Source organism: Podarcis cretensis, assembly GCF_951804945.1.
Source record: "Podarcis cretensis genome assembly, chromosome: 7".
Taxonomy (NCBI): Eukaryota; Metazoa; Chordata; class Lepidosauria; order Squamata; family Lacertidae; genus Podarcis; species Podarcis cretensis.
In genome coordinates this window covers 77865323-77883620 of record NC_137176.1, presented here as the reverse complement: position 1 = coordinate 77883620, position 18298 = coordinate 77865323, and the positions used below count along the sequence as shown (strand labels likewise).

The window sequence follows — 18298 nt, the reverse complement described above, 5'->3', positions numbered from 1 at the left end:
CAAATGTCAAGGAACACGGCTTGTATGATGTCAGGGGTGTTGGTCACACCCCTGGGGTGGGGTGGCCTCATTCCTCCTTCTCCACAGATACGTTGCACATTTGGTAGGTAAAAGGTAAAGGACGCCTGGATGGTTAAGTCCGTACGGCGCTCATCTTACTTTCAGGCCAAGGGAGCCGGTGTTTGTCCACAGACAGCTTTCCGGATCATGCGGCCAACATGACCAAACCACTTCTGGCACAACAGGACACCGTGACAGAAACCAGAGCACATGGAAATGCCATTTACCTTCCCGCCGCAGCGGTACCTATTTATCTACTTGCACTGGCGTGCTTCCAACTGCTAGAAGAGTTTGGATTTGATATCCTGCTTTATTACTACCCTAAGGAGTCTCAAGGTGGCTAACATTCTCCTTTCCCTTCCTCCCCCACAACAAACACTCTGTGAGGTGAGTGAGGCTGAGAGACTTCAGAGAAGTGTGACTAGCCCAAGGTCACCCAGCAGCTGCATGTGGAGGAGCGGAGACGTGAACCCAGATCCCCACATTACGAGACTACTGCTCTTAACCACTACACCACACTGCTAGGTTGGCAGGAGCTGGGACAGAGCAACAGGAGCTCACCCCATTGTGGGGATTCAAACCGCCGACCTTCTGATCGGCAAGCCCAAGAGGCTCAGTGGTTTAGACCACAGCACCACCTATGTCCCTAGTTGAATAATACCTCCATGGGCATCATGAGAGGGAGATTACTGTTGTGTGCATGACCTGCTTGTGGGCTTCCCAAGGGCATATGGTTGGCCAACGTGAGACCAGGATGCTGGAATGGATGTTCTCATGATGCTGGGTGGACTTTTGGTCTGACCTATCGGGCCTCTTCTTATGTTTTCAGATCAGTGTACAACACAGTGCGCACAATGTGTATGATGCAGCATAGCAGCTAAGAAACAGAAAAACAAATCGGAAAGCCTCACCCTTTCCATGATTTTTGTTTGAACTCACCCATCCCACCTTGACTAGAGAGATAATAATACTCATCTGCTTCTCCAGACTATCAAAGGATTAGAAGAAAGCACTTTATGTGGAGTGGTTTGAACATTTGAACACACCATTGAATGGCTAAATATTATAACACACTCAGTCAAGTGTGGCGTCCTCACAAGCTAGATAATTGCAAAAGGGGTGGGGGGACAGCCTGTCGGAAGGACAAAGCACTGGAAGAAGAAGAAGAAGAAGAAGAAGAAGAAGAAGAAGAAGAAGGGGAGGGGGAGGGGGAGTTTGGATTTGATATCCCCCTTTATCACTACCCGAAGGAGTCTCAAAGCGGCTAACATTCTCCTTTCCCTTCCTCTCCCACAATAAACACTCTCTGAGGCTAAGAGACTTCAGAGAAGTGTGACTAGCTCAAGGTCACCCAGCAGCTGCATGTGGAGGAGCGGAGACGCGAACCCGGTTCCCCAGATTATGAATCCACCGCTCTTAACCACTACACCACACTACACACAGACACACTACATCACACTGGACAAATGCATACACTGGAGAGGGGCTGTGGTTTGATCCCTGGCATCTTCCGGTAGGACTAGACAAAAGGTCCCTGACTAAAGACCCAGGATTGCTGAGGCCTGTAGAGCTAGATGGACAGAAGCTTTGTTGTTGTTTAGTCGTTTAGACGTGTCCGATTCTTCGTGACCCCATGGACCATAGCATGCCAGGCACTCCTATCTTCCACTGCCTCCCGCAGTTTGGTCAGACTCATGTTTGTGGCTTCGAGAGCACTGTCCAATCATCTCGTCCTCTGTCATCCCCTTCTTCTTGTGCCCTCAATCTTTCCCAACATCAGGGTCTTTTCCAGGGAGTCTTCTCTTCTCATGAGATGGCCCAAGTATTGGAGCCTCAGCTTCATGATCTGTCCTTCCAGTGACCACTCAGGGCTGATTTCCTTAAGAATGGATGCGTTTGATCTTCTTGCAGTCCATGGGACTCTCAAGAGTCTCCTCCAGCACCATAATTCAAAAGCATCAATTCTTCAGCGATCAGCTTTCTTTATGGTCCAGCTCTCACTTCCATACATCACTACTACGAAAACCATAGCTTTAACTATACGGACCTTTGTTGGCAAGGTGATGTCTCTGCTTTTTAAGATGCTGTCTAGGTTTGCCATCGCCTTTCTCCCAAGGAGCAGGCGTCTTTTAATTTCGTGACTGCTGTCACCATCTGCAGTGATCATGGAGCCCAAGAAAGTAAAATCTCTCACTGCCTCCATTTCTTCCCCTTCTATTTGCCAGGAGGTGATGGGCCCAGTGGCCATGATCTTCATTTTTTTGATGTTGAGCTTCAGACCATATTTTGCGCTCTCCTCTTTCACCCTCATTAAAAGGTTCTTTAATTCCTCTTCACTTTCTGCCATCAAGGTTGTATCATCTGCATATCTGCGGTTGTTGATATTTCTTCCGGTGATCTTAATTCCGGCTTGGGATTCATCCAGCCCAGCCTTTCGCATGATGAATTCTGCATATAAGTTAAATAAGCAGGGAGACAATATACAGCCTTGCCGTACTCCTTTCCCAATTTTGAACCAATCAGTTGTTCCATATCCAGTTCTAACTGTAGCTTCCTGTCCCACATAGAGATTTCTCAAGAGACAGATGAGGTGATCAGGCACTCTCATTTCTTTAAGAACTTGCCATAGTTTGCTGTGGTCGACACAGTCAAAGGCTTTTGCCTAGTCAATGAAGCAGAAGTAGATGTCTTTCTGGAACTCTCTAGCTTTCTCCATAATCCAGCGCATGTTTGCAATTTGGTCTCTGGTTCCTCTGCCCCTTCGAAATCCAGCTTGCACTTCTGGGAGTTCTCGGTCCACATACCGCTTAAGCCTGCCTTGTAGAATTTTAAGCATAACCTTGCTAGCGTGTGAAATGAGTGCAATTGTGCGGTAGTTGGAGCATTCTTTGGCACTGCCCTTCTTTGGGATTGGGATGTAGACTGATCTTCTCCAATCCTCTGGCCCCTGCTGAGTTTTCCAAATTTGCTGGCCTATTGAGTGTAGCACCTTAACAGCATCATATTTTTAAATTTTAAATAGTTCAGCTGGAATATCATCACTTCTACTGGCCTTGTTATTAACAGTGCTTTCTAAGGCCCATTTGACTTCACTCTCCAGGATGTCTGGCTCAAGGTCAGCAACCACACTACCTGGGGTATACGAGACATCCATTTCTTTCTGGTATAGTTCCTCTGTGTATTCTTGCCACCTCTTCTTGATGTCTTCTGGTTCTGTTAGGTCCTTTCCACTTTTGTCTTTTATTATGGTACAGAAGCTACCCCTCAGTATAAAGCAGCTTCCTATGTTCTCCTCCACCAGGAATGGGGAACTTGTAGCTCTCTTGATGCTGATGGACCACAACTCCCAAACCCTCCCAAGTCCCCCAATTTTCCTGGGACAGTCCTGGAATTGCAAAAGCCATCCCAGCTTCTGATTTGATCCTGGAATGTCCCTATTTCCCCTTCCAGTTCTGACGCTGCTGAGCTCGGGGAGGAGAAGGGGCTGGCGCTTGCCCTAAGCGGTGGCGAGGGAGCATCCCTGTCAGGATTTATGACCTCCCTCTCACACCAAGACATGGCAGGCTGACAGTTTTATAACTTTCAGATTTATTGGTGGGTTAAACCACAGAGCCTAGGACTTGCCGATCAGAAGGTCAGCAGTTCGAATCCCTGTAATGGGGTGAGCTCCCTCCCGTTGCTTGGTCCCTGCTCCTGCCAACCTAGCAGTTCGAAAGCACCTCAAAGTGCAAGTAGATAAATAGGTACCGCTCCGGCGGGAAGGTAAACGGTGTTTCCGTGCGCTGCTCTGGTTCGCCAGAAGTGGCTTAGTCATGCTGGCCACATGACCCGGAAGCTGTACGCCAGCTCCCTCGGCCAATAAAGCAAGATGAGCGCCGCAACCCTAGAGTCGGCCGCGACTGGACCTAATGGTCAGGGGTCCCTTTACCTTTACACAGTAGTTTAGTCAGAGCACACAGCTCAGTCTTCCTCACTAGATGGGTCAGTCGAGCCCACTGAAGTGCTGCTCCTCCTTCTGTGGGCTTGACGCCAAGCCTGGACTCTGCCCATCCTCCTAGTACGAGGAGACTCAGGAGCAGATTGTCCAGTTTGCCCCTCTTCCCCTGAGAACATGTCTGAGAGCCATGGCCCCTCTGTCTGCCTTATGCTGTCCTGAAAATTTACAGCCTGCATTCCCGGATGGGAGGTACTCACTTCACTCTCTGCATGTGAAGAAAGCAAGCCTCCATCTATTTCTGCCTGCCACCCCCCTCAGTCCTCAGAGCCCTCGCTTTCACTCTGGGAAGGAACGTTCCTGACAATCCCATTGCCTCTCCCTGGCCGTTGCCGCTGGCCACCTCCCGTGGGCATCTTGTAGCAGTTGCTGGCGAGTGGGCAAGGAGGAGGAAGAGAGGCTGTAGCCACTGAGGCCCAGCCCTATGACTATGAGGACCAGGCAGAGGGCAGGAAAACAAGGGAAGCAGAGTGGAGCACAAGGAGTCTTGATTTTATTTTAAAATGATTTGTGTGTCCGCGTCTGATATTGTCTCTTTCTAAAGTTTACAGTGGTAGCTCTGGATGTGAACAGTATCCGTTCCGGAGCCCTGTTCGCATCCTGAAGCGAATGAAACCAACGTCCGTGCGTCTACGTGTGTGTGAGTCGCAATTCGCCACTTCCGCGCATGCGCGTGAGCGTCTGCGCATGCGCGAGCAGTGAAACCCAGAAGTAATGTGCTCCATTACTTCCGGGTCGCCGCGGAGCGCAACTCGAAAATACTCATCCCTAAGCTACTTCCCCCCGAGGTATGACTGTATTTGTTGGTGTGTATTTTTCAGTTGTGGGGAGTGAGAAGTGTCTCTATATTCACCTGAGGAATGCTGGACAGTATGAACTCTCATCATCACTGACCATTGGCCAGGCTAACTGGGCTGATGGAAGCTGGGTGGCCAGATTGGGAGAGCTACCATCCCTGGCTTACACGCACCTATGGAATCACTGCCCGCAGACAGGAGCTGCTCGGGAAGCCAAAAATAAATCGAAACGGCCTACCTGCTTTGCCCTTTCCTCCAGATACACCAGATAACCCCTTCAGTCCTTTGTCACCTGATTAAAGGAAGAAAACACAGGATGTACACATAAGAAAACAGAACTGCTCTGTTGAGTAATGTTTGCAGAGTAGGTTTGAGAGATGGACAGGGCTAATAATAATAATAATTTATTACTTATACTCCACCCATCTGATAGGGTTGCCCCTGCCACTCTGGGAGGCTCCCAACATAATAGAAACACAGCAAAACGTCAAACATTAAAAGCTTTCCCGATACAGGACTAAGCGGATGTGCCAAATTAAACAGGTCTGCTTCAACCCTACCGGCCCGTTTGGATGGGAGTAAGTTCCACTGAACACAGTGAGATTTATTTCTGAGTAAACACACATGGAATAGCTCTCTCAGGCTTTTGTTTTAGTGGACAAAGCTGCGAGCTTTTAATAGCTGACCCATTAAAAGTTCAGAGGCTTCGTGGCTGGATGGCGCCTGGTACTGCCTTCCTGCATGCATGAGCAGCAAGTAATGGAGACCGATAATAGTTTTTCGAAGAGTTGATTTGGGTATTGTGAGAGAATCACAATTGCTTGCGATGTGCACACACACACAGCCATTTCTTGGGAATCTCGCTATCGTTTCCAGCTGAAGAGTTCTGAAGCATCCCGATCCAAACCCGACATGTTGCTAAATGTGTCATGACTGCAAACCACACCTGTGTTTCTTAAAATATTAATAGCAGCCACTAGTGGGAAGGTTTTTTGTTGTTGTTTTTTGCTGGAACCTCAGCGTGTGGGATGGGGAGATTTTTTTCCCCTTGTTGCAGCCTCAGGTGAAAAAAAATCCTCCCCCAGTTGTTATTAGCCCTTGGGTAAAAATGTCCCACTTGCCCAATAGGAGTATCCATTTATTTATTTATTTGTCATTTATTTAAGGTATTTCGAACCTGCCCTTTATCAGAACTGATCTCAGGGCAGAGTACAATGGCGTTATGCCATGAGATAAATCTCATTAAAATGATTACAAACCTGAAATCTGTGAAGTGCAAAAACAGGTAAAAACACCTGTAATTAAAACCAGAAATTCTTTTTTTTAAAAAAAAAAACAGCACCCCTACAAATCCTTGCAAACTACAAACAGGCACCCTTCATTCCTGAAACTAACAGCCTATGAATGGCTGGGCGAACTAATAGGCTTTCCGCTTGGTGCTGTTGACATGAAAGATGATTGAAGTGCCAAGCGTACCCCTAAAGGCGTCCCCCAAGGAGGATGGCACCACAGATGCACAGGTGTTCTGTAGGAAATTGCCCCCCACCCTAGTGCATACTATTAATTTTTTAAGAAAGACAGATGTGGTTTGTTGTACCTGCTTAGGGCCACGTCTGGTTTGCCTCTGACAAGGGGATTGTCAGTGTGGTGCCTGGTGGTATGAGGAAGCTCAGTAGCACCTCCTATGGTGCCTGTGAAAGCTTTCCGTCAATATTCCCTCACAAATTCACAGTGCATGAGAAACTGCTTCCTCTTCCTGCTCAGTTCTTGCCTGTAAAGGGCAAGCAGGGAGGCACATCTGGTATGCGTTATAAGAATTTTAATGTCTCAGATACAGAATAAATTTCAAGGTCTCAGATACAGAATAAATATCCATAAATGCACACATATCTAAATATATGAACCATGTGTCTGAAATAGTATGGGGGAGCAATCCTGACGTCATTTTGACTCATTTAACCTCAAATATTCCTCTGCAGTAAGGGAGGCAAATGGGGAAAGCCTTCCCATTGTCTTTTTTGCTTGCAAATCCTGTCTTTAAGGGCGTATTTGTGTTTGAATAAGGTGAGCCTGTGACCTGGATTCGGGGACTAAAGTATTAACCATCACAAAAGAATGGCCAGGCTGCCCAGGTAATGCAATCAGTGACCATTTTCAGGTATCCTGGCAGGCAGGATTTCTGCTGTAGACTGCCTCCTTCTGTGATGTATGTATGATGTTTTGGGGCTACAGGGTGGACATTTTCAAAAGTTGTTCACGGTTCTCCTCCCTCCTGTGTGTGGTGAGTTGCAACAGTTCCTTGAATAAAGATCAGGCTTACTAACCACTTTGCTTCTTAATGTACTCTGGTTGGCCTCTGTTATTTCCCCCCCCCACCTATAGGGAACCCACTTAAGGACTCTATAAGGGGTCTGGAATATCCCATAAGGGAAAGGGGGCAGAATACATGGAAAATCACAAAGTTCAGAAAATAGCAGGACCTCTCTTGGGACATGCCACTTGGTGGCTCTAAAGTTACCACTCTCCAAGAGAAGACCTTCAGAGGAATACTTCAGCTTGAGTGTGCTGAACGGGCATTGTTAGCTAGTTTGATTCTATTAATTTAGGATTCAACCAAGAGTTTCTCTCTGACCACAGGTATTAAATTAGCACACTAAAGCTAGCAAATTGGGTCCTCCCTTAAAGAGGGCATGTATTGCAGTGAGACCTGGACAACAGACACCCTGTGTTGGGTGGGTACAATTGGTTAGCCACAACACCTGATTGGTGGGTACAATCTGGCCAAAGGGACACAGTCTAAATGGTTCAAGGGACCTATTTATGCCCATGCATATGACCCAGAGCTTCCTCTTTTGGCGCATGCATTCAGAACACCCACCCACCTCTCCCTATATTTAGGGCTGTGTGCTTGACCTTGCTATGCCATTGTGTGTCGTCTGTTGTTGGGACAGGGGCACAGCAGGAATTTCCCCCGATTGGCTGGTGCCATTTGGGTTTTGCCTGCTGCGTAGCAATTTATCACAACTTGTAAGGTTGCAGATAGGCTCTGGTTCAGGTGATAGGGATGGGAGAACGCTCTTGCCATCCCTATGTGAAGGGTATTCCATTAAAGGAATCCAGGGACCCGATGGTTTGGTCAATTCCTGTGAGGGGGTTGTGTCTGTGCCTGAGTCCAGGGGGACATTTGGGTGGCAGAGTTATTCTGTGCCCGGCTTTCCGCTTATCCAGGTGTTCACCCTTGACTGAACTATGCTGGTTCCCTGGGTCAGCGCTACCTGCATGGCAGGGAGCTAGTCAAACCAGAGCCTTTTCAACCAGTCACTTTCTGTAATCAATAAAGTTGTGGCCTAAATTCTGCCAAAAACCAAACCAAAATTTTGAGTCAAGTGTGAATTTATTTAGGGGGGAGGTTTCTGGGTCTGAACACGCAAAGAGTGTGTTATTGTCAATCACTGGTGTCATGAATGGTCACTGTGTGCTTGACTATTGCATAGAAATTCCAAAGAAATGAATAAATGAATTCATATAAGATGTATTTTCGAAAACTTTTAGGCAACCCTGGTAAATCTCAGGTCTTCTACTCTGCCGGTCATGGGTTGAAGGCATAAGACCTAATGTAATTCACGACTTGCTTTTTTCTTTTTCTCTTTGGCAATAAAAGCCATCTGTTTAATTTGGGAAGCGTAAATAGCAGATGTTCCACATTTTGCTCTGTGCCATCACAACACATTCCAAAAGTATTAAAGGCAAACCTACCCTTTCTGCCAATCGGTCCAATTTTACCCATGATCCCTTGGTCGCCGATATCGCCAGCAGCTCCTTTGTCTCCTGCGAAGGAAATACCACGACAAGTTCCCGTTTTATTCATTCTCACGCCATTTTCATATGACCTTGTATAAGTAGATGACCTTACCGCCTTCTTCCGAGAGGACTGCTGTTCTAGTTAATAGCCGTGTGACAGGCAGAAATTCATCAGGGCAAATCTTTCCTCAGTGCAGTGATGGGAAAGATTTCCCTTGTTACATTTCTGATTGTCGCTCAGAGGCCCTTTAAGGGGTGGTGGTGGCAACAACAACAACACTGTTGTTTTTTTAAGAAGTGGGGACATTTAGTTTCCTCCAGTGAGCCAAGGCTTCAGCCATGACGCTGAAGCCATCTGTAGAGCTGAAGCTGTGAACATTCATGCTTTCCCTTGTTTCCCAGCCGAACAGTAGGTTTCCCATATGTTCTGAGAGCCCAATCCAACAGAGGGACTGTCTTTGATTCACCGGCACTGGAGGTTCTGAGCCGACTGGCAGCAGATGGCTCTGCGCACCCGCCGCCGGCACTCTTGCAGAAGAAACAGTATGAAATTTCAAAGCTTATTTGCCAAACTAAAAGTTCCCAGTTGAGGAGCCTGGAGGCATCTTTTTTTGGTTTTGTTATGTTTTTGTTTCATAAAGCTTTTTTTTTTCTTTTTTAAGGATGATGCTGAAACCAGAATGTGACAGTCTTAATCCACAAGCCCCTCTAGTGCTTACTGATTACCAGCAATGTGTTTGCCATAATGATGACGCTCAGGTTGTGTGTGTGTGCGTGTGTGTAAAAGGAATATTGCCAATGGCCAAGGCTGATGGGTGGCATTGTTAGTCCAAAAAGCATCTCGACGACACCAAGCTGGGAAGGCTGTTATTCATGCCTCCTTGGGAGCAAACCCCATTGAGATTAAAAGTCTTGCGCCACCCTTTGCAAAAACTGGATAAGTGGGAATTTCAAAGGATGGCTGTGTTTCTGGAGGGGGAAAGGGAGACCTTAATGCAGTGATGGTTGCCCCACTCCATGGCAGCTCTATGTCATTTTAAAATATACTTTAGACCCCATGTGCACTATATAGTGGTACCTCAGGTTACAGACGCTTCAGGTTACAGACTCCGATAACCCAGAAATAGTACCTCAGGTTAAGAACTTTGCTTCAGGATGAGAACAGAAATCGTGCAGTGACAGCGGGAGGCCCCATTAGCTAAAGTGGTACCTCAGGTTAAGAACAGTTTCAGGTTAAGAACAGATCTCCAGAACGAATTAAGTTCTTAACCCGAGGTACGACTGTACTTTAAAGTAGTATCGTGCCACTTTAAACAGTCATGGCTCCACCCCTGCAAGAATCCTGTGAACTGTGTTATGTTCAGGGTGCTGGGAGCTGTTACATCTCTACCCGCCCCCCCCCCCATAATTTCCAGGGTTTCCTGAGGGGAGGGGTTGATTGCTAAATCACTTTGAGAACTATGCTCCGTGAGGCTGGCGGGGGGAGATAGGGGTCTCCTCACAACTCTCAGCATCTTTAACAAACTACAGTTCCCAGAATACTTTGGGGGAAGACAAGACTGTTCAAGAGCTGTATGATACTGCTTTAAACATATAGTGCAGACGGGGCCTTAGTTTCACAACACATGAGAGGAATGTCCCAGCGTCTTCCTTCAGCATCTCCTAAAGCTGCAAACCACGTGAATAAATGGAGCAGCCCTGTTTTTGTAGAGGCGGCAATTTAGGTTCTTTTAAGAGCCAATAAATGTGTATGGCAGGCAGCCTATCTCCCCCCACCCGACGTCAAATCCCATTTTTGCAATATGAAGCAGCGTCACACCAGAGAGTGTTTTATTATAGCTGCGTATTGAACGTATTTCGGTCGTAAAATCTTATTGATCAAAAACCTGAAGTGTTTAGGCCATTGATAAATGTGTGGACAGAATTTATACGGCCATTATTTGTGCCCAACTAGCTGTCTGAAGTACGAAGCAATTTTGCCGCGAAATTTTACGCTGAAGTCCACAGCCAGCCTACAGAGCTGGCATGGGGGCCATTGGTACAATAAATGGCCTGTTTAGCACCTTATGTTCTTTGGTCACCCTTTGCCCTATTTTATCCTACTTCCTAATAGCTCAAACTGTGGCACCTCCTCCCCACACCTTGATGCGTAATGTATTTGATGGGTGCTCCCTTTCTGTATCCACCGTGGGGCATCCCAGTATGTGGCCAGCTGCTTCCTCTAAACAAGCTGCTTCCTCATCCTGGTGTCCTTCAGACGTTGTTGGCCCAGTGGTATAGCATGGATTGCCAGAGTCCGGGGCAAGATGAGTATTGCTCCCCCAGAGATCAACAGCTTTACAGAGCCAGAATCAGCTTCCCTTTGCAGATATTCTGGTGTGGCGGGGACGCTCATTCTCCCATGGCACAAACTTCTCCTCCTATTCCATGTTGTCGCTGGCACTGCCAGCAGCACCAGATGGTAAGGGGGTGACAGAGCAGGGCAGGGCTCTTCGGTACCACCTGCTGATAGGCTGGAAGGAAGTATCAATAGCTCGGCAACCTACCCGAGTGGCAGTTGCAGCGCCCCATGAATGTCAAGCACACCAGAAAGATGAATGGAGGGTTGGTCAGGAGTGGGTATCTTTCTAAAACGCTGCAGAGGGCACCCTAGCAACTGGCTGTCACCCAAATCCATTCCTCAGTCCATCCACACAAACATTGGGAGATTTATTGTGTGAGGGGGAGGGTGCGCTTTTTATTATTTTTTTTATTACTATTTTCTCTCTTCTTTTTTCCTTTTGAAATTTTGCACCCCTAAGAATTTTGTGCCCAGGGCAACCACCCCTGTGGCCCTGCCCACACGATGCCAATGGAAGGCACCAGGATGGTGAAGGCTGCTCTCAAGTCTCAGTAGGCCCATTCAGTTTGGCCCGTGGAGCTGTTCTCCACAAGCCCTGCCCACCTGCCCCACACCAAAATGACATCAGATGTGGGACAGCCATGGCTGCAAGGGAAACATCTGGGAGGCTTAAAGTCTGTTTGATTGTTCCTCTACAATCAGGGCTTGCTTTTGGTGCTGAATTTGAGCATCTCACCCACTGAAGGAGGCCACTGATAATTAAAAGCCAAATGGCTGGTGTAAAAGAAATGTTTTTGCTGGTGCATAATGACAGCAACGATGGCGCCGGGTTTGGGGAGAGCATTCCACAAGCAGGGAGCCACCGCTGAAAAGTCACCGTTCTGAAGTTGCATCCTAATGCATACAGAAAAGGGCCTCAGATGATGATTGCAGGGTCAGAGTTTATTCTTTTTTCCATTAATCCAGAGGCATAACTGAGCACTTGTGAGAGCATTCCAAAGGCGAAATGAATATGGGAAGGTGGAGGGAGCCCAAGACATTTCCAGGGCACAGCAAATAACCACGCACATCTTTACCTTTGGATCCGGTGGGGCCGAGTTTCCCATGCTTGCCCATTTCTCCTTGGTCTCCCTTTTTGCCTTCATCTCCTTCAAAAACAAACACACAGGGTGAGTGGGCAGAGAGGGAGAAAACAGACACTCTGATACAAGCTACAATGCAGGTTAGGAAAGAGTATCCTGGCCTCATTTTGAAAGGAGAAACTGCAGAGAACCACTGGCCTGCTCACCTGCCCTCACCTGATGTCAGGTGTGATACAGGTAAAGGCATAGCTGCAAAGGAAACAATCAGACGCCTTAGAGTGCTGTCTTAATTCTTGCACACCAGCATATTGTTTAAGGCAGAGCTGCCAACTTTTCCCTTTTCTTGCGAGGAATGCTATTCGGAATAAGGGAATTCCCCTTAAAAAACGGGGAAAGTTGACAGCTATGGTTTAAGGTAGAGGATCAGGGCAAACAGAGGAGGTGGCAACCCTGCTGGCAGTGTGTTAGCCAAGTTGTTATTGTCAGCAAAAGAAAAAAGACTAAACTATGACCACCTTGAATTGATTTTTTTGTCCATGGAAAACTATCCTCTCCAAAGAACATTCTCTCAACACAGTTTGAAGATGTACCAAGAGTTGACTCTTGCTGCCCTCTCGTGGTGTCTTTTGTTGGTCCAAAACTCACCCATTTGCTTTTTCTAGAGCTGTGTAAAATTATTCCTTGAAATCCTCTACCCAGGGGTAGATCTATTATGAACCTAACAAAGTTTAAGCTTCAGGGGCTCTGATCTCAGAGGGGGCCCATAAGTGACTTTAGTCTGCCTACAGCTTGACTTCACCCCCGAAGGCACAGTCCTCCATTGTCTCCCGAGACCAACAAATGCCAACAACAACACTAAACCCAGTTTGAGTCGCATTGAATCGAGAGATTAATTTTTGTCTTTGTCTATAGTTCAAGAAAGGGACCCGGGTGGCGCTGTGGGTTAAACCACAGAGCCTAGGACTTGCAGATCAGAAGGTCGGCAGTTCGAATCCCTGCGACGGGGTGAGCTCCCATTGCTCGGTCCCAGCTCCTGCCAACCTAGCAGTTCAAAAACACGTCAAAGTGCAAGTAGATAAATAGGTACCACTCCGGCGGGAAGGTAAACGGCATTTCCGTGCGCTGCTCAGTTTCACCAGAAGCGGCTTAGTCATGCTGGCCACATGACCCGGAAGCTGTACGCCGGCTCCCTCAGCCAATAAAGTGAGATGAGCGCCGCAACCCCAGAGTCGGTCACGACTGGGCCTAATGGTCAGGGGTCCCTTTACCTTTATATTTCAACATTCCCAAAGCTTGAGAGTCGGTAGCACAGATGTTGTAAAGGTGTGGCGATCTGTTGTGGAACAACCCCATTGAAGATGATAACAGTGGTTACCCAGACCTTGTTGCTGGTTGTGAAGGGGTCCTCATAGAATTATGGAGTTGGAAGGGACCATGAGGGTCATCTAGTCAACATGACAGTTCAAGCTTCAGGCCCCCCCAAATGTAGGTCTGCCACTGCCTGCACCCACTCTGCTGGCCGATTGGTAGCAGGAAAGTAGTAGAACTCCATTTCTCCAGGTCCATAATAAATTATCCCAATGGTGATCCTTATATCATGTCTGGTGGGGATGTGATAAAATTAAAAACTTTTGGGGAAATATACATGAGGAACTGAAAAAAAAATGTTTAAAAAAAAATGGTAAGAAGCTGAAACATTCCTTTTAGGAATTATAACAAATGACATCCCCAGAGACACGAAGAGAATCTTTTTATATGCAACAGCCGCCGCAAGGTTATTGATTGCAAAAAATTGGAAATCAGAAGAAGTACCAAAATTGAAAGATTGGCAACGTAAATTTTTTGAAATGATTGAATTAGCCAAAATGACGGCAACAATTAGAACGCAATCTAATCAAAATCTCAAACAGGAATGGAAATGTGTAGAACAATACATGACCAAAAGATACTCCAACAAGAATTTATTGATATGTATAGACTGATTTCACAAAGTTAAGCTAAGCTAAGCAGATGTATAAGATTGAATGTTTAATTATTAAGATACAAAATTACAGTCTTAGTAATAAAGTTACAAAATAATAACAAGGAAGTCGCGCACGGGTGGAAGGGAGGCACAGGGCAAGAAATAAGAAATGGATTAAATGTTGGTACATAATAAAATGTGAAAATGTGAATTTACGAATATAATGTATATGTATCACTATGTAAATATCTCATATATGTATTGCAACACTAAAAATAAATAAATAAATAAATAAATAAATAAATAGACTAAATAAATAAATTATCCCAATGGTTTCTGAGGGCAACTGCACTGCCAAGAGAGGCACACACACACATACCCCGCTCATCTCAACACCAGTATGCTACTGAATACCTTTTCCTGGGGTAGGAGGGACAGTGACATTGAGGGAGTACTGTTGCCTTTGTGCCTTTGTGCCTTTGGCCAACCCAAGGCATAGAGGCTGCACAGATCAGCTGTGGAGAGAGGCCACATTCTTGTGTTATGCACTTGCGTGTCTGCTCGAGCCAAAATCAAGGTTAGCCTTCATTACCTGCTCTTGGGGCTTCAGTAGTTGGAAGAAGACCCAGGCCGAAGCCACAAAGATCACCAGCGTGACTTTGGGCCTGCACTCTTTCTCCCTCAGCCTAACCTACCAACCTCACAGGATTGTTGTGAAAATAAAGTGCAAGGAGGGTGGGACTTCTGCACCTTGCACCTGCACCAGAGGGTCTCAAGCTATCATCTGTAGAACATAGGTGGCCTGGAAGTCCCATTTAGGTGGCATGTGGAAGGTTAGTCAAAGAGTTGAGAATAACCTGTACTTGCCTCTGAAGTTGATTTTGTTTCTTCCTGACTCAAAAAGTTGATTTCACAGGCATCCTTGTTACAAGACGACTGTTATTAAAATATGAGTAGGAAGCTGTCTTATCAGAGCGTTGGTTGATCTAACCTGGTGTTGACTACACTGCCTGGCAGAGACTCTCCAGGGTTTCAAACTGAGGAATATTCCCAGCTCTAGGTGCTGGTTTTGATCTTTAAAGCCCTTTGTGGCTTAGGGCCCTTGTATTTACAGGACCGCCTTTCCTGGTATGCCCCACAGAGGACCTTAAGGTCCATGAATAATCATAGTTTAGAGGTCCTGGGCCCTAAGGAAGTCAGATTATCCTCCACCAGGGCTAGGGCCTTCTCAGTGATGGCTCCAACCTGGTGAAATGCTCTGTCCCATGAGACCAGGGCCCTGCAGGATTTAACTTCCTTCCGCAGGGCCTGTAAGACAGAGGTATTCCACCTGGCTTTCAACTTGAACTTAGCCTGATCTTTTATTCCCCTTCCTTCCCTCCCCCTCCCCTTTTTATGAAGATTACCCGCTCTGGGATCCCACAGCTAATTCTTCCCTGGTCTCCACACTGGCCCAAACAGGACTAATTTAGCCAGTTAGCCCTGGTGATCATCTAATATTTATTGGATGGATTTCCCCCCTAAAGTGATTTTTGAATTCTGAATTTATTGTTCTTCACATTTTATGCTGTATTTTATGCTGTTTTTTGTTGCATCAATTGTTTTAAATTTGTTGTTAGACGCCCTGAGCCCGGTTTTTGAACCGGGAAGGGCGGGGTACAAATATATATATTTTTATATAATTTATTATTATTATTACGTAGCAATACCAGAGATTGAACCCAGGACCTTGTGTGTGCAAGCCAGATGCTCTTTCACTGCAGGTTGCAGAACATGGATTTTCTCGTTGCAGAATTTGGCACGGAATTCGGATTTTTAATTAAATTTTTAAAATTATTTCTTTTTTAAAGCATGGAGAACACATAGGTCAGAAAAGAAGGGAGTGATGACAGAGACCACAGGAACAAGAGTCCGGCCAAGAGTCCTTGAGGATGTGGGGTGAAGTCCTTCTGCACTTCCAACAGGGAGCTCAGAATGTGGCAAACTCCGCTTCAGACTGAGCTCGCCCTTTTCCAGAAGCAGAGCTGTGCAAGTGCCACTATTAGGTCTGGAAGATGGTCAGCAGCAGCAGCGGTGACCACAAGAAACAGGGCTTGGAGGCACTGACTGATGTCAAGGAGTTTATAATTGACATTTGTCAAAATAATGAAAGGCGAGCGTTCCAAAACACACCACATAGCTGCAGGGTGAACTCCCATTATTCCCCTTCAAATTGCCTTCTATTCCAGTTACTGAACACATAGGACCCAATTCAGATTCCTTTGAAGTTCTCAGCAACAAGCCCGCCAACCTTGGCTGAGGTCACCCATTCCTTTTCTTTTCGACGCGCTGAACCGATCGTGCAATTACTTCAATATGTTTCCGGAGTCGCACCTCTCCTACGTCCTCAGGAGGGTTTGACGAGTACGCAGCATGTTGAAGTTTGGATAGTGCTTGAACAACAACACGACTCCTTCAACATGTTCTAGGGGTGTTGCCGTGCTGGTTCATGCAAGGAGTCACGAGGCACCATTAAAAATGGAGGAAGATATTGGGTGATGCCATGCATTTGTCAAAAGGGGGCTCTGGCTTGTGAAATAAATTGATTATAGTCTTTTGAGGATGCTGTATGAATGTAAGAAAAGCCTTTCCGAATTGCTAGAACCCAATACTAAGAATGTATCAAGAATGTATAATTTGTTGCTGAAGTGGAATACAATAAATGAGACAGTTAAATCAGCCATGATTAAATGGGCACAGGACGTTGGACATGACATTATGTTTGCTGACTGGGAACAGTTATGGACCACCGGTATTAAATTCACGGCATGTAATGCCCTAAGAGAAAATATTATGAAAATGATTTACAGGTGGTACATGACCCCAGTTAAGCTTGCGAAGATTTATCATCTGCCCAATAATAAATGTTGGAAATGTAATGAGACTGAAGGTACCTTCTTTCACCTTTGGTGGACCTGCCCAAAGATTAAAGCCTTTTGGGAAATGATTTATAATGAAATTAAGAAGGTACTTAAATGTACTTTTCACAAGAAACCAGAGGCATTCCTCTTGGGCATGGTCGGCCAATTGGTGTTAAGGAAGGATAGGACTTTTTTTATGTACGCCACTACAGCAGCAAGGATCCTTCTAGCAAAGTATTGGAAGACACAAGAACTCCCCACACTGGAAGAATGGCAGACGAAAGTGATTGACTTTATGGGACTGGCAGAAATGACTGGCAGAATCCGTGACCAAGAGAAGGAGACGGTGGAGGAAGACTGAAAGAAGTTCAAAGCTTATCTTAAGAACTGTTATAATATTGATGAGTGCTAAAATGTCAAGGGGAAGGAAGATGCAGAATTGCAGCTGAAAATGTTATTTAAGGTGAAATTGAGAAAGATAACAAATTTAAATTTAATTGGCTAAAAGGGTTGCTGAAAAACTGTAAAATAAGGATGCAAAAAAGGTGAGGTATGGGGAAGTCCGAGAAAGGAGGCTTATGAAAATGAGGTTAAGAATTTATATTTGTGTGTTTGTTTGTATTGGTGGATGTTTTTATGTCGTTGTTATTGTTTTGTTTTAAAATTGGAAAACTAATAAAAATTATTATTAAAAAAGAAGAAGAAGAAGAAAAGCCTTTCCGGATGAGACCAAAAGCCCATCTTGTCCAGTATCCTGTTTCACACAATGGGCAATTGTTTATTCCATTAGATGGTGATGATGATGATTTTATTTTACTTGTACTTTGCTCATCTGACTGGGTTGCCCCAACCACTCTGGGTGGCTTTCAACTTATATAAAAGCAGAATAAAACAACAAACATTAAAAACTTCCTGTCAGAGCTGCCCAAGGTCCCAGCTCACAAAGGACCAACGCCAGTTCTTGCTATATACAAAAGTCTTTATTAAGGTTCAGTTTCCATTTCAAAGCCGCGGCGCGCAGCTCTACGTCTCAACCCTAGACCGCCGAAGCTCCATCTGAATCTCCTCCCCCTCGACACCAGTTCAAGACCCTAGCCTTGCTCCACCTCCTCCTTTGCTCCTTTCTCCTCTGGGTCCTTCTGCCCGCTGGGGTGTCGCCCTTTCTGGACTCTTCTGATGCTGATTCCCCGGATTCTTCCCCGTTTCCGGCGTGCTTTAGGACCTGGCTCCCAATCCGACCTCCCTGCTGTCCCGCGCTCCTGTACATTTGAACTTGGCGCGCGCGCCCAGCCGGCAACCTTCCTCCTGACCGTTACACTGCTCCTGTCACTGCTTCCCCCTTCGGGGGGGTCAGCTGGGT

At 46.1% G+C, this 18298-nt stretch overlaps 2 protein-coding genes across 2 annotated transcripts in view; one reads left to right on the top strand and one right to left on the bottom strand.

Moving 5' to 3' along the window:
• Positions 1-18298, top strand: part of TNFRSF11B (TNF receptor superfamily member 11b) — a 116510-nt gene that overhangs the window by 20282 nt on the left and 77930 nt on the right. The gene's annotated exons all lie outside the window — the stretch shown is intronic.
• The window catches only part of COLEC10 (collectin subfamily member 10), a 31013-nt gene that overhangs the window by 6251 nt on the left and 6464 nt on the right, over positions 1-18298 (bottom strand). The window contains exons 2-4 of the mRNA XM_079984511.1: positions 12070-12141; positions 8608-8679; positions 5090-5143 (exon numbers count right to left, since the gene is read on the bottom strand). Coding sequence (XP_079840637.1) covers positions 5090-5143; positions 8608-8679; positions 12070-12141 — 198 coding nt within the window. The remainder of the gene's footprint in view (positions 1-5089; positions 5144-8607; positions 8680-12069; positions 12142-18298) is intronic.